Source organism: Carettochelys insculpta, chromosome 18 (genome assembly GCF_033958435.1).
Source record: "Carettochelys insculpta isolate YL-2023 chromosome 18, ASM3395843v1, whole genome shotgun sequence".
Classification (NCBI taxonomy): Eukaryota; Metazoa; Chordata; order Testudines; family Carettochelyidae; genus Carettochelys; species Carettochelys insculpta.
The window spans coordinates 27,894,659-27,908,966 of NC_134154.1; the positions used below are offsets into that span (position 1 = coordinate 27,894,659).

The window sequence follows — 14,308 nt, forward strand, 5'->3', positions numbered from 1 at the left end:
ACACTTTTCCCTGAAAAAAATTAGGAAGGGTGCTTTTGAAAGTGTGGTTTCGTTTCAAATGAACCCTGTTTACACAGCTGTTTTGGCTTTTGAAATCAGCTCTTCCAGAAATGAGATCCTGCATGAGTATGCAAATGAGGTGTGAGATATTTAAATCCACACCTTATTTTCATTTCCAATTGGGAGGGGGCAGTGTAGCCACAGCCTGTGTGAAGACATACTTCCTTATGTTTATTTAAAACCTGCTGCCTTTAATTTCATTGTGTGACTCCAGTTCCTTGCTATGTAAAAGGTTACATGACAGTACCTTATTTTTCTCCACACCATTCATGATTTTATAGACCTCTATCGCTCCTTAGTTATCTTGTTTGTAAACTGAATATTCCTAGTCATTTTAATAACTCCTTCTATGAAAGCTGTTCCTTATCTATTTTTTTTTTTGCCCTTCCCTGCATTTTTTCCAGTTTTAATATATTTCAGAGGTTAGACAACCATAACTGCACACAGTGGTCAAGGTGGGGGCATATCATCCATCTATATATTTTAGAAATGTGCACGTCTGGTCATCTGCCTGAGAGCCCATTTGTTCACGAACTCTTCTTAAATGGTTAGAGTTAGGACCAACAAAGCTGGTATATAGCTTCCTCGTATCTTAACTTAAGGGAAGGTCAGAGTTTGATTGTGCCAGAAAAACAGGATGTGCCTGCAATGGGATTGTCTTCCATCACATGGACAGGGAAGGGGCTGCTAGGAGGCACGGTTATTCTGTGTCATTGCCACAAGGAGCAGCAAGGGCCAGAGATGGGGAATGGGACAGCTATAACACCACTGGAGTAGCAGGGGACAGGAAAGTTTCCTTCCTGATATCTGGGGAAGCAAGGTCCTTGCCGTGGGCAGCCCCAGGGAGCCATCTTCTGCCCAATGAGGTTGCCCACCAGGACCAGTCCCAGGAAGCCGGTCCCTGCCCAGCAATGCTGCAGACAGTTCCAGGGTGCTGCCTTCCCTTCCCCCGCAAGCTGCAAGCTCCAGGGATCCAGCCTCCACTGTGTAGCCCCCACTGGCTGTCACCTAGGAAGTATGTTCCCTGTTGCAGAGCTACTGCCCAGGGAAGTGTGTTCCTCCTCATCCTCTGCCAGCTCCTCCACACCCTAGTCCTTTACCCTGAGCCCCTCCTCATCCCTAAACCCAAACTCCAGCCTCCCATCAATCCCATGCCAAGCCCCTCCTCATTCCAGAACTCTCTCTTCAGCCGCACCCCCCGCCACACCAACCCCAGGCCGAGCCCCTCCTCAGCCCCACACCCTGACCCTTGCACTCCCCACAACCCAAGTCCCCTGCCCTGAGCTGCTCCTCACCCCAACCCAATTCCAGCACCCCACACAAACACCACCCTTGTGCCCTGAGCCCCTTCTCACCCCCAAACCCTCACTCCTGCCCTCCCTACACCCCAAGTTCCCTACCCTGAGCCTCTCCTCACATCTGAGCTCTGACTGCTGCACCCCTCTCCACCCTCTCACTGGGGAAAGACAAAGGCTGTGGCCACACTTGGCCCAAACTCCAAAATAGCCATGCAAATGGCCTTTTCAAAGATTACTAATGAGGCACTAAATTGAATATTTAGCACCTCATTAGCACTAGAAGCCCTGGCGCTTCAAAAGAGCTGCTTTTGTGTAGCTCATCACAGCTACACAGGGGTCCTTTCAAAAGAACCCCACACCTTTTGAAATCCCCTTATTCTTCTCAGCTGAGGGAAATAAGGGGATTTTGAAAGGTGCAGGTCCTTTCAAAAAGGACCCCCATGTAGCCACGCCAACCCGCAAGTGTTCAAAAGTGTGGCCAGAAGTGTCCTAATGCTAATGAGGCACTGAATATTCAATTCAGTGCCTCATTAGTAATCTTCAAAATGGCCATTTGCACAGCCATTTCAATTTTGGCCAACTGTGGCCACAGCCTAAGTGAGCTAATAGATCTTCCCATCAGTAATTCCCACAATTCTGTTATAAAAAAAAAAAGGAAATTTACAAATGGCTAAACTGCCAATCAATCCTACCTTTTCTACTCTTACCTAGGGCCACAGGAATCAAGAATGAACTGGCTAAGAACTCTGCTTTCTCTTGTTTCTCTCTGCTAGGCCATGTCTACCCAAGCCCAAAACTTCGAAATGGTCATGCAAATAGCTATTTCGAAGTTTACTAATGAAGCGCTGAAATACATATTCAGCGCCTCATTAGAATGCCAGCAGCTGTGGTACTTTGAAATTGATGCAGCTTGTCCAGACGCAGCTCCTTTTCGAAAGGACCCCAGCAACTTTGAAATCCCCGTATTCCTAGGAATAAGGGGATTTCTAAGTTGCTGGGGTCCTTTCGAAAAGGAGGCCTGTCTGGACAAGCCGTGCGGCGGCGAGCCACGTCAATTTTGAAGTGCCATGGCTGCTGGCATTCTAATGAGGTGCTGAATATGTATTTCAGCACTTCATTCGTAAACTTCAAAAGCACCATTTGCATGGCCCTTTCCAAGTTTTGGGCTAGTTTAGTCACAGCCAGTCAGTGGCATCTTCTCCAATCTTCCCCCTGAAAACGTGCCTCAATCCTGACCCAACTTCTAGTCATGAAAATATAACTTGTCTGCCCTTTTTATGAAGCTGCCAACAAAGATGGATTCTATAATGTAGTTCTCGAGGAATGGATTGAGCCCACATGCTCATTTCACTGAAGTCTTCAGACATAGCAATTTTGTCTGTTGCAGAAGTAGACTTGTATCCTAAAGGTGAAACGTTCCATACTTTATCATCAATTCCCCCTCTCAAGTTAAAATCTGTGTATCCTTCCTCTCAATTGCATGCTTTACTCTGCTAATTAGATATTTTATTTGGAAGCTGAAGCAAGGAGCGTATCTGATGTTAATGAAATGCTGCTCTGTTTAAATCTGTAACTATTTTTGGACCTGAATATCTTCAGCACTTTTGATGGGGAGCTAGGACTTTAGATTTCTCTGGTTTCTTCTGTGGGAAACACTCCAAATATAAAGCAGTGACTCAGGATGTCAGAAAAGCAGAATTGTCTTCTTGTTCAGAGTAGTGAGCACAAAAGAAGCTCTCTGGTTGATAGAAATATTGTGCAGGTGGGGGTAGTGGTGAATGGACTGTTTTGGCTTTTAAAGATCCTGACAAATATTTAAATCAATTCCCTGTCAGTAATTTGGAAGGTGTTTTTATTTCCAATTTTCTTCTGTTCCAGGAGTGCCTCAGAAACAAACACGAAAATTTTCCAAAACACCTGAACCTCCTTAATCCGAGCTTCTAACCCGGACCACCTGTAGTTCAGAATTCAAATGGCTGGAGCACCATGGTAAAAAAAGATAATTTACATAAAGTGATTAAGGATTTATCTTATGACATGTTGTACTTGAACAGTACTCTATAATGGTTTGTACATAGAAAAACTTTAGTAATAGAGTTTGTTTGCCATGCATTATGGTGAATACCCATGGTTTGGAAAATTCCATAATCTGCCATGGCTGGTTTCCCAAAGTTGCTGGAATAAAGAGGTTCAAGCGCAGATTTAAAGTTACAAAAGATTAAAATAATTTTAGATAGAGTTGTGGTTGTAGGCTGCACCATCTTGGGAGAGATGAAGGTAGTTACCACCTATTCTCCCCCCCACCACCTCAACTATCCACATATAGTCATGAGTCACCGATAGAGTGCCTGTACTACACAGATATGAATAGGCACATTTAAAGAAAAATGGGACAAAGGAGGACAATGAGATACAGATGTTACAGAAAGTAGTTTTTAACCTTTTTCATTTGTGAACCTCTAAAATATTTCAAATGGAGACATGGACTCCTTTGGAATCTTAACCTGCAGACTTCCCACAGGTAGAAAAATCAGTTCTGTGATTATGACAACTTTTGTGGACCCCTAGACGTAGTCTGTAGACGCCACAGACCACAGGTCCAAAACCACAGCTTTAGAGCTGATGTAAAATACTTGAGAGTTTTCAGACTTCAGAAATGCATAACACAGCTCAACCGGCAATACTAAACGTCAAGACCGAAAACGTTCATGGTACCCAACTACTCAACAGTGGTTGAAAACTGCTCAGCAACTCCCCCGCTCTACTGTATATTTTACATCTGAGTAACTGGTCAGAAATTATACGACACTGACCTGAGACCAATAATAGCCAAAGACAAATAGCATTAAGTGAGAATGCCAACTAGTCAGGAAGTATATGAAAGTTCCCTCTCTTTTGGGCAGAAGATTGGATTGCAAATCTGTACATAACTGATTTTTGAGCTATCTGTATTGCATTCCCACCTTAGATCTCCTTAAGTAGAGATGATGTGCACACATTCATAGGAACCCAGAATTTTAGGTATTTGTAGAATAATGTATCAAGTTACAAAATAAATTGAGCTATGCTTATGAGCAAAGTGCTTGGGGACAAAAGCATAGGATTTTTGAAAGGCTGGCTAGGAAGCTGGTCAGGATAGAGGAACTACTGGGCAGCTTCACAACTAAAGTATTGCACAATTCCAGTTGGTTAGGATATCCTATTTTAAATGTGTAGTATCTGACCATTGGTGCCTGCATTAATTTGTTTTGAAGTTTCCATACCAAGTTGTGAATGAAAGGTGCATCATCAAAATTCTAGCTCAAAGGTGTCAGCAAGCTTTAAAATGCTGGTCAATTACGCATCAGTGGCTTGAAAAGGGTCCTTGTTGGTGACTTGGATACCTGAAGTCTTGGTCAAACACTAAGAGCTTATCCACTTGAAGTGTACTGGTAGGAGAGTATATATAATAAACAAGTAATACTTCCCTACTGGTACTGAGCCTCAGATTGGTCATTTGTATTTAAAAAGACAGCTAAAATAAAACTGCTCTTATCCATGGCAAATGGGAGGTTCTGTGCTGAATAGAATAGGCGTGCCACTTACCTCATGGTGCGCTGAAATCCAGTTTTAATCAGAGGGCGTAAATGAGAACTATGCAGAGCCTTCAGGCTATTGATCGTCTCGTGTATTTAGGTGCAGCGTAGAAGGCTCTAGGAGTCCGACTCATGGAGTGGGCACATTGTACTAGGCACGGTAAGAACAATGAACATTCTCCCCTCCCCTATGCAGAACATATGTCTTGTAACTTAGTAGCTCACTATTACTGCATTCACTTTTGCTCCATTGGAAGACCATATTCACATTTAAGCCCCTCACTATTTCTGCTTCCTTCATCTCTCACTTTCCTATAGCAAACGCTCAGCTCATGTTCCATCTGCCAAAATGACCAGCAATGAAATTACGAATGTTGCTGACTTTGGAAAAAGTCACTGCATAGCTTGACTAGGGTCACATGTGAAGTTATTTTTGCAATCATGTAGGCTGCCGTTAAGAAAAATGGTTTTCTAAAATTTTCTAGAAATCTGAATGTCATGAAGGCAATAAAAAAATACATTGAGTAGGCTGCCATTTCATCTGCGGCTCAGGAATTTGACAGCAGCGGATTACGGTGTATTTGATAGATACTAAGGTGTACATTTTTGGGCTTCTTTTCTTACACGGCATACTGCAATGGCAAGTTATTAAGAGCTCCTTCTACGTTTGAGGCACCAGGGAGCAACACCTGCCTAATGGTCCAATGCTTCAAGACACCAAGCTCTTTTGTGCTTCGCTGAACACCTCAATAGCCCTATCAACTGTTGTGGAACTATTCGCACACATAAATGATTTGTTGGAGGAATGGAGGGCTCAGCACCTTGCAGGATAATGCTTTATACATGAACAAATGAAAACACAGGCTTCAGATAATTTGTCAAAACATCCCCAGCAAGTCTGTTGGATCCAGAAGCTGAAACCAGGACTCATCACCCCACCCTCCAAAAGCAAATTCAGTTTTTACTAATGACAGCAAAAGTACCAAAGGAGTCAAATACGCATGTGAACATTAAACTTAATGGTTATAGTCAGTCTCCCATTAAGGAAGACACTTGATCTATTTATGGTAGGATTTGGCAAATATAAGAACACTAACTAAAAACTCTCAAGACATTTACCCCAGGTTGTCGCTAGTATTAGCCATACACCATAAAGTGCCTACGGACAATAGCTTTCCCAAGTAACGTGAGCACCAAGCTGAGCACCAAGCTTACCACCACCTCCGTCTGGATTTTAAAAAGAGGACAAAAGGGTGTAACGGCATTTATGAAAGCGGTCGCTCAATCTTATGTCATGTAAGCAACTCCATCTGTTCAAAATGCAGGGCCACCTTCCTCAAAATAGCACAGCTAAAAACCACCACCCTTTTTCTAATTTAAACTGTAAGATATGCATAATACACTACAAAATAAAACAGAATCAGGCAAACCTCGGATTTTCTCCCCCAGTTTTAATGTGGTGTTTTCAAAAGATTTAGAACACCAATTTGTGAGGATAAACTCCATTGGACAGAGAAAATACAGAACGCAGATAGCCACGCAGCTGAGGCACCTTCTTGATGATTGGCAGGATTTGGGAGTCCACTGTCTTCTGGTCTGCCTTGCGTTGCTCTGTTATCTCGTATTTCTGAAGAACAAAGTTAAGGGTTACAACAGGGCAGAGATTTATACACAGCTGGTCATCCCTACAGCACTAAGGAAATTCAGCGTGAAGGCTGGCTTCTAGCTTCCTACCATGCCAAGGGTTTTTTTTAAACTTAGTTTTGCATTATACACCTGGAATTTTCCTTTCCAGTGAACAAAAAGTAGCTCCATCTGAGCCACAAGACCAAAGTCAACTACAGTAGATAATTAAAGCTGCTTGAATTTAAACATGCATTTCTTTAGCTAAAAGAGCTGCTGATAAATTTCATCAGTTCATGCTATGGTGCAAATGGAGCCCCTTTATTAAAAAAACCACAGTTCAGGAATATACAGACAAGAGACCCTGGAATGTGCATTAAGAAAATTCAGGGATATTTTATAACTCAGTTTACCATACAAGATTGAGTCCAGGAACACAGGAGAGGCGGCTTAAAAAACTTGTGCTCAAGCACCTCCTTGGTACAGAATTATTTTCATGAAAGCAACATTTTAAGATTTCTCCCTGCCCCAGTGTTAGACACAAAGTGCTGGAGGTAACATTTGAAAGACACTGTAGCTTGAAAGCTTGCCCCTTTCACCAACAGAAGTTGGTTTAATAAAAGAGATTACCTCACTCACTTTGTCTCAAATATCCCATCACCAACACACCTGCATCACTTTTCCCAATTTTGCCATATTTGTGCATTTTAGAGGATTTGACCTTGCTTTCTTCTAAACTGTTCTTAGAAATTCTTAAACATTAAATTTGTTTCATTTAAAAAAAGCCATGCCCTCCTTCCACCTCAGCTACGAACAGTGTAAAGAAGTCTGCAAAGAGAAATATGAATCGTTATCCTTACTTCTTTCTCAGTGTCAAAGATCTCGCCTTCTTGATGTTTGGGCTTACGCAGCCTTTTCTTCTTGAAGTATGCATCAGTGAGATGTTTTGGAAGTTTCACCCCAGAGATATCAACTTTGGTAGAGGTGGCAATAACAAACTTCTGGTGAGTCCTACGCAGAGGGACACGATTGATAGCCAAAGGTCCTGGGGGCACAGAAAACCAAAACACACACAAAAAATAAACAGAATTCAGAATGAGTTGCATTTGCAGATTATCAGTGGAGAACTAGCACTCCCTTTTCTTTCTAGTGTGTGTATTTAGCAACAAGCAAAGGAAGGTCACTTTCCAGTAGGACAATTAATTTGAAGTGATCGTATTCTTACAGAAGAATGTCGACTTCACTTACTAAAATCCAAACTAGAAGAAATTTAAGATACTCCTTTCTCCAGACATTTGATAATGCTAAGAATTTCCTTGCATTGCAATATTTCTGGATGTGAAAGCACAATGATACTTTATCCTCTCAGTAGCTGCACAAGGCTTAAGTGCAAGTTACAGGAACTGCCAATGAGCTGCCCTCTCTTGTTAAAGGAAGGGCACTTCACTTCCCTTCTTATAGCATTTGAAGATGGAAATAATATCAGAATTTCGAGGAGTCACATCACAAGTACCACAGGTTGGTCAGAAAAACTTCTATTCCCAGGCTCGGAGTTTGGGGTTAGAAGAACAAAAATGTCAATTATGGTAGAAGATGAAGAAAGGCTGTCTGAAGAAGCTTACAATGAACTGAACAGGAATTAAACAGGCTTGAGTAAAAAGTTTTTACCTGTTACCAGCAACAGGCCACTGGCAAGCTGCTTCAGGAAGACCACACGCTGAAAACCAAACACAACACGGCATCAGTCTCAGACATCAAACTCTGTTCATCTTTGCTGTTTGGGAAAATAACAGGACCTAATTTTTGTATAAAAAAGCTGGGACCCAACCATTGCATTCCTAAGCACCCTTTCTGCAAGTTACATGGGTTTACCTAAGGTACCTGGCAATTAATTAACTTGCAAGTCCTTTCAATTCTCTACCTATCAGAGGTGTATGCAAGGCATGGTTTATACTTAAACTTATAAATTGAGGTATCTATGCCACTCATGGGTGTGGGGAACCCCTCCCCCCCTCCACTGCCTGATACAACTATGCCTTCATAAGCCCTGTTGAATATACAGAAACTAGCAAAAAGAAAGATAAGTGTTTGAAGTGTTAATCAGGCAACTTGTGTCTGGAAAGAATCATGCAAGGATCTGAAACTCAATATAGACGGTCAATATAAAGGTTTAAAAAAAAAAAAAACCAAAACAAAACAAGTGTGTTTAATATTGGTTTTGCTACGCTGACTTTCCAGACATTAAATTTCTATTCTTCCTTTAAATCAGCATTTCCCACAGTGTGGTTCATGGTCCAGTACTGGTCCTTGGGGGGAGGGGGAAGAATACCGCCCCTTAGAAAACATACAAATTATCACACACGATCCTATTTATTTGGTACATTTTGTATTTTCCTGGGTAATTAAGGTAATAAATTAGGCACTTAAGTATTTTATAATAAAGATTTATATTATGTACTATCACTGTTGTGAACAAAAAAGGAGAAAATTTAATTTTTCTTTTTTTTAAAAATATGCCTTTATATTTTTGGGCTGCAAAAAAGGATACTGAAAAAACCCAAGTTCCAACTATATAAAGTTTGGGAAATCCTGCTTTAAATTATTATGCATTCAGAACCAATTACTGTATTCTGCTTTGCACAGGTACAAAACTCAAACTTATGGCCTTCTCTGTGGCTAGGAAAGATACGTCTACACTTCAACTAGATTTCTGCAGCTGGCCAGTGCCAGCCAAGTCAGGCTTAAGGGGACATTTAATTGCCATGCATATATTTGGGCTCCGACTCCAGGATCCTCTCACCATGCAGCGTCCCAGAGCTTGAATGAGTACGCTACCACTAAGTGGGCCCTTAGACATGCAGGGTTCAGGCTACATGCAGTGTAGAACAGCCAAATAGGCATAAAAAAAATCAGGCTGATATACGACTTGGCACACTTCATAGTATGGAAAGGTTCGTTTTACTGAACCACTTATCTATGGCAGGTTCATCTTTTTTCTCCAGCTTTGTGTAACAAGGTAACTTAAAATGCATTGCTTTATATAGTACTGTGTGCATGTCCTGAAGGTACTAAGACCGTGTACGATAACTGCCAAAGAATGCAGGGATGCCAACAACTGAAGAGCCTGGAATGCACGGACTTTCAAAAGCTTGGTTCCAAAGGCGCAAAAAAGCACCGTATTAGTGTGGACAGCTCTAAAGGGACTGAGCCTGCTAACGGATCAGCCAATCAATATTTTGAAGAACAGATGTGGCACAGAATGGTATGGAAAGCAACAACTCTTTTACCTTGCCTCGGTGGCGACCAGTGAGAATAATCAGAACAGTTCCTGGAGTAATAGAAGCCCGCAGCTTCCTCTTATGTTGGCAGAAGGGCTTTTTGCCATGACTCAAGAGCTTGCGAGAAACATCTTCGGTTGGATAATATCTAGGCTAGACAAAAGCCACATCAAATTATTAATCAAAAATGCACTTTTACTATTCTATCAGGCAATTTAGCTAAAATAGTTTAACCTGAGTTTTGTACCCTTCCCTTTTCTTGGCTGTAACACCTCATCTCATAGAAAGTCTCTCTGTCGTGAAAGGCCAGTTCCACCCTATTCCTCTTTAGATTTTTGGTTTCCCTGTTGCACCCAGAATTCACTACCTAGCAGGCTAGCATTTTACAGAAACTGGCACTTCTGAGTGAAACACATCAGAGACGGGATCTTGCATTTTGCATCAGGTAGTAACAGAGTCTGTATTTAACAAAAAACAAAACAAAACAGTCTTTAAAGTGCTACATTACTGCTAACAAAATGATTTATTACGTGATGGGCTTTCATGGGACAGACCCACTTCTTCAGATCAGGTAGTTTGCACCATGTAGTTAAGCAGATACACAGCACAGGATTGTGTTTACATTTCACTAGAAAGGAGATGACAGAGGAGCTTTATTGTACATCTCATTGACAGGCTTCTGCCCTTTCAAACAAGGAATTTATCTATCATGGAGGGTATCTGAGTATAGGATGAACTTCTCCCATCCGGAACTCTCAGGACCTGACCAGAGAATTTGCTGGACCACGGAAAGTCAATCTTTTGTCACACATTACCAACACTTCCAATGATTACGGGCTCTTCACATTTAAGGGTAAATTACAGCTACATAACAGCACAGAACACCAAGAGCCAAGGAGAAACTTGGCCGCACCCATAAGTGGTCATCTGGCTAACAAAAATCATGCTGGATTAAGGAGTTTGCCAGATGAGTGTTCAAGATTAGAGCAGTTCAGCCTGTATTCTCATGGGAATCTCCTTAATGCTGAATGCAGCACTCTCCCTTTCAGGTCAACAGACAATAAGGTCAGTAACATGTCCAGAAGCACACAACCTCTGACTTAGACCACAACTATGTTGTTCCAGTTTGGACTACAGAAGTGCGAACAGCAGTCCACACCAAAGTGCGGCACTGTAGTTTCCCCATGTGAACATTGTGTGCCGGAATTAAAAGGTTACCGGTTGAACCCTTCTAATTTGGCACCCTCAAGATCTGTCCAGTGCTGGACAAGAGAATTTGCTGGACCACAGGAAGTCAATATTGTCCAGCAGCATTACCAACACTTCCACTGCTCACTGGGCTCCGAGAAGACATGTACAGGTCAACTAAAGCTACATTACAGCACACAACACTGAGAGCCAGAACTGGTGGCTGGAAACAAACTTTATGGGATTGCACAAAAACTTGGCCCACACCCATGATAAGCAGTTTTCCAGCTAACTAAAATCATGCTGGATTATGGATGTTGCCAGATGAGAGTGTTCCAGATTAGAGACGTTCACCTTGTAGTAGTTTACACAGAACTGCTGCCCCCCAGCTTTAGTGTTAAGTGTGCAACTTTCTTTAATGGATGGAACATTAAGCACTCTTGGCATCAGTGATGCACCTACTACTCTGGGAATCCCTGACCTAGAATATTACTACAGAAAAAAGCCACACTAAATCTAGTACCTCTTCAAAAGCAGGATTCTTACCCCCTGTTCCACCAAACCAATACACTAATGGTACATCTGAAATATAACAACCTACATAATAGTTCAACACACACAACCCATGGTAGAGACTATATTGTCTCATAGCCCAGAACAGGGTAGGCAACCAGAACAACAAGAGCCCTTTTTCCCCCAGTTCAGTGAAAAACTCAATAATTCAAGAGCTGCAATTCATGCGACCAGGAGACGAACCTGTAACGTCAAACCATACTTTTTTGTAACCCCTATTTTAGGGGCAGCACGCGCACATCCCACAACACATCGCACATATTAAAGGGGAGTTATCCAACATTTCAAATAAATAAATAAATATAAGGAGGTATACATACCTCATAGAAGAGGAAAGGACCTCAAGAGGCCATTGAGTCCAGTTGCCTACCCTAATAGCAGGGCCAAGCACCATCCCCGACATTTGTTTTTTTTAAATCTATTTGCTCCATACACATACATGGCCTCCTCAAGGATTGAATTCCCAGGCCAGGGTTTCCAAGAGCAAGGCTCAAACCACTGAGCTATCCCTTCCCTCATTCAAGATCACATATTGGTTGCTATTTAGATACGAGCTGTTGATTGTTGGGCTTTTAGATGCCCACTGAAATATCCAAAATAGTTAAGAGGTTTTTTGTTTTGTTTTTTAAATTTTACTTTGCAGTTATAGAATTGAGAACCCTAAAGAACCTCTTAAAAAGCCTCATGTTGCTCTGGAGCCGCAGGTTGCAGACCCCAGCCCAGAACTACATCGACATCAGCACTCTACCTGAGGAAGATTTTCATTACAGAATAGGAAACACATTCTCTTGTCATGTATGTCAATGCTACTCTACAGCTTAGCTTTTAGCAGGAGCAAAATTCTATTTAGGCAAAGCAATGTAATTAATTTTGTTTCCCACTGGTTTATTCTTACCATTTTACGAACTTTTACCACACGATTGCCTCCATTCTTATCTCCCCCAACGGGTTTTGTGATGGTAGCAGGTGCTTTCTCTCTCTTTTTCTTTTCTATCTACAGACAACGAACACACACATTTCAAAAAACCATAACTTATGAAAGTTTGAAACACAACATAATTAGTCAAATATGGAAATTCATTCCTTTTATACCTTTGTTTCTGGTGCTTCATGCTTGCGCTTATACATGGCTTTTCTGGCATACATGGCTGATCGGGAGTATCTCCCGATTCCTCGGGCCAGCACTGGGTTACGGCTCGCATGATGCTTTTTAGGCTTCTTTGCCTTCTTCTGACCTGCTTTCTTCTCGCCTGCCATCTAGCAAATGATCAAAATAAAGTATTAATGATGTGTCATGCTAAAAATGAAACTGCACAGAAAAAATGTAAGTGCTGCAAAAAAAAAAGCAAACTATACTTTAAAGAGATTTAAAAATGACTGATGTTTTAAAAATTCATGGTGTATCTACAATGGTCTTAAGACCACTCAAGTTTACCATTCTATATTGTTCATCAAAGCCACTTAAACTAAAAGGAACCTAATCAAGATACACAAGCCAGGGCATCCACTGCATTTTGCTCGTAACACAAAGCCACCTTTACCAGAGGTCGTAGGGAAGAAGAAAATGCAAACATATGTTGGGGCTGCAGGTGAATGACATGAAAGGAAGTAGAGGGGGCAGTAACCAGCTTCCCCTGCTCACGGCCATGGCCACATTGCGATTTGGACTTCTACGTGTTCTGCAGGCCAGGGAAGGCTCAGACAAGATTTACCGCAGGGAGCGTAGAGTGGAGGCTAAGGAAGAGTTCGCCGTCCACTCTGTGCCCACATACTCTCCCCTCTGGCTGAAGCTGCTTAACCGGCTCCAATCAAGAGTGTTTAGGTACCACCCTGGTCCAAGCCAGGCTAGGGCTGCATTTCAGAGGCTCCCAACCTCTGCGCGGCCTCGTCTGGTCACCGCCCGGGAAGGGGGACTTAGAATTCCCCCCCCCCGCCCCCCAGGCGAGGTGCTATTCAATTCACTGCGGTGACTACCGCATCCCCGGACATACAGTCACCAGGGCGGGCCATCCGCGGCCTACACCGCCCGCAGGCATCACGGCCCGCGGATCCCGCACATACATAGGCCCTAGCATGCATCCAGGCCCCCCGGAGCCAGCGAGCCGCACCCGCGACTCCCGCAGAGCCTCCTCAGGCCAGATGGCGTCGGATAGGAACTACCGCACCCCAACAACCAGCCCTACCACACCGCCATTCTTACCTTCCTAGACGGGAAAGGGAGCAATATCCGGGAACCCGGCTCTAAAGCGAGCCCAGCGTCGACGTCACCCGTACACTCCGGGGCACGCTGGGAGTTGTAGTGTGTGGCCTACAGCAGCTTCGGGTTCGTAGGTCTTACTACGGAGCGAAGGAGGGTCGAGATCTGGGTCAGAGGGAGGACACGCTCGCCCCCTGGTTACAGAATGCGCTGGTAAAAAAAAATGCGCTGGTAGTGAGACGTGGTCACAAGTGGGCCTGAGTGACTTCTGTGTTGGTGTGCATTACAGGGCTTATGGGTTTTGCAGATGACTTAAATCCCCACCCCCCATGTTGCAAACAGGTGTTTAATTTTACTACCTAGATCTTGTAAAAGCTACATGGGTTTAAATCTGCAGAACTAAGCTTTGATTAACATGTGTCTGCATCATAGCTTTATGGACATTAGATTACCCCTCTGCATATTATGTGGAATAACGGCTACTTCACAGAATAGCTTAAAGGTTATTTAAGGTGA

At 42.8% G+C, this 14,308-nt stretch overlaps 1 protein-coding gene across 1 annotated transcript; it reads right to left on the minus strand.

The window, feature by feature from the left end:
* Positions 1 to 6,364: 6,364 nt before the first annotated feature.
* Positions 6,365 to 13,689, minus strand: RPL6 (ribosomal protein L6). Its single transcript, XM_075012755.1, has 7 exons — positions 13,657 to 13,689; positions 12,688 to 12,852; positions 12,491 to 12,589; positions 9,844 to 9,987; positions 8,225 to 8,273; positions 7,417 to 7,601; positions 6,365 to 6,560 (listed from the first exon to the last, which is right to left on the minus strand). Exons 1-7 carry the CDS (start codon positions 13,672 to 13,674, stop codon positions 6,408 to 6,410), a joined length of 813 nt encoding a protein of 270 aa, XP_074868856.1. The 5' UTR covers positions 13,675 to 13,689; the 3' UTR covers positions 6,365 to 6,407.
* Positions 13,690 to 14,308: the final 619 nt, after the last annotated feature.

Bases quoted from the DNA above. Each gene is read 5' to 3' on its own strand.
- RPL6 (XM_075012755.1), bottom strand. The intron at 12,590-12,687 runs GTATAAAAGGAA...CGTTGTCTGTAG, and splicing joins ATGAAGCACCAGAAACAAAG to ATAGAAAAGAAAAAGAGAGA. The intron at 6,561-7,416 runs GTAAGGATAACG...TTTGTTCTTCAG, and splicing joins TCTTTGACACTGAGAAAGAA to AAATACGAGATAACAGAGCA.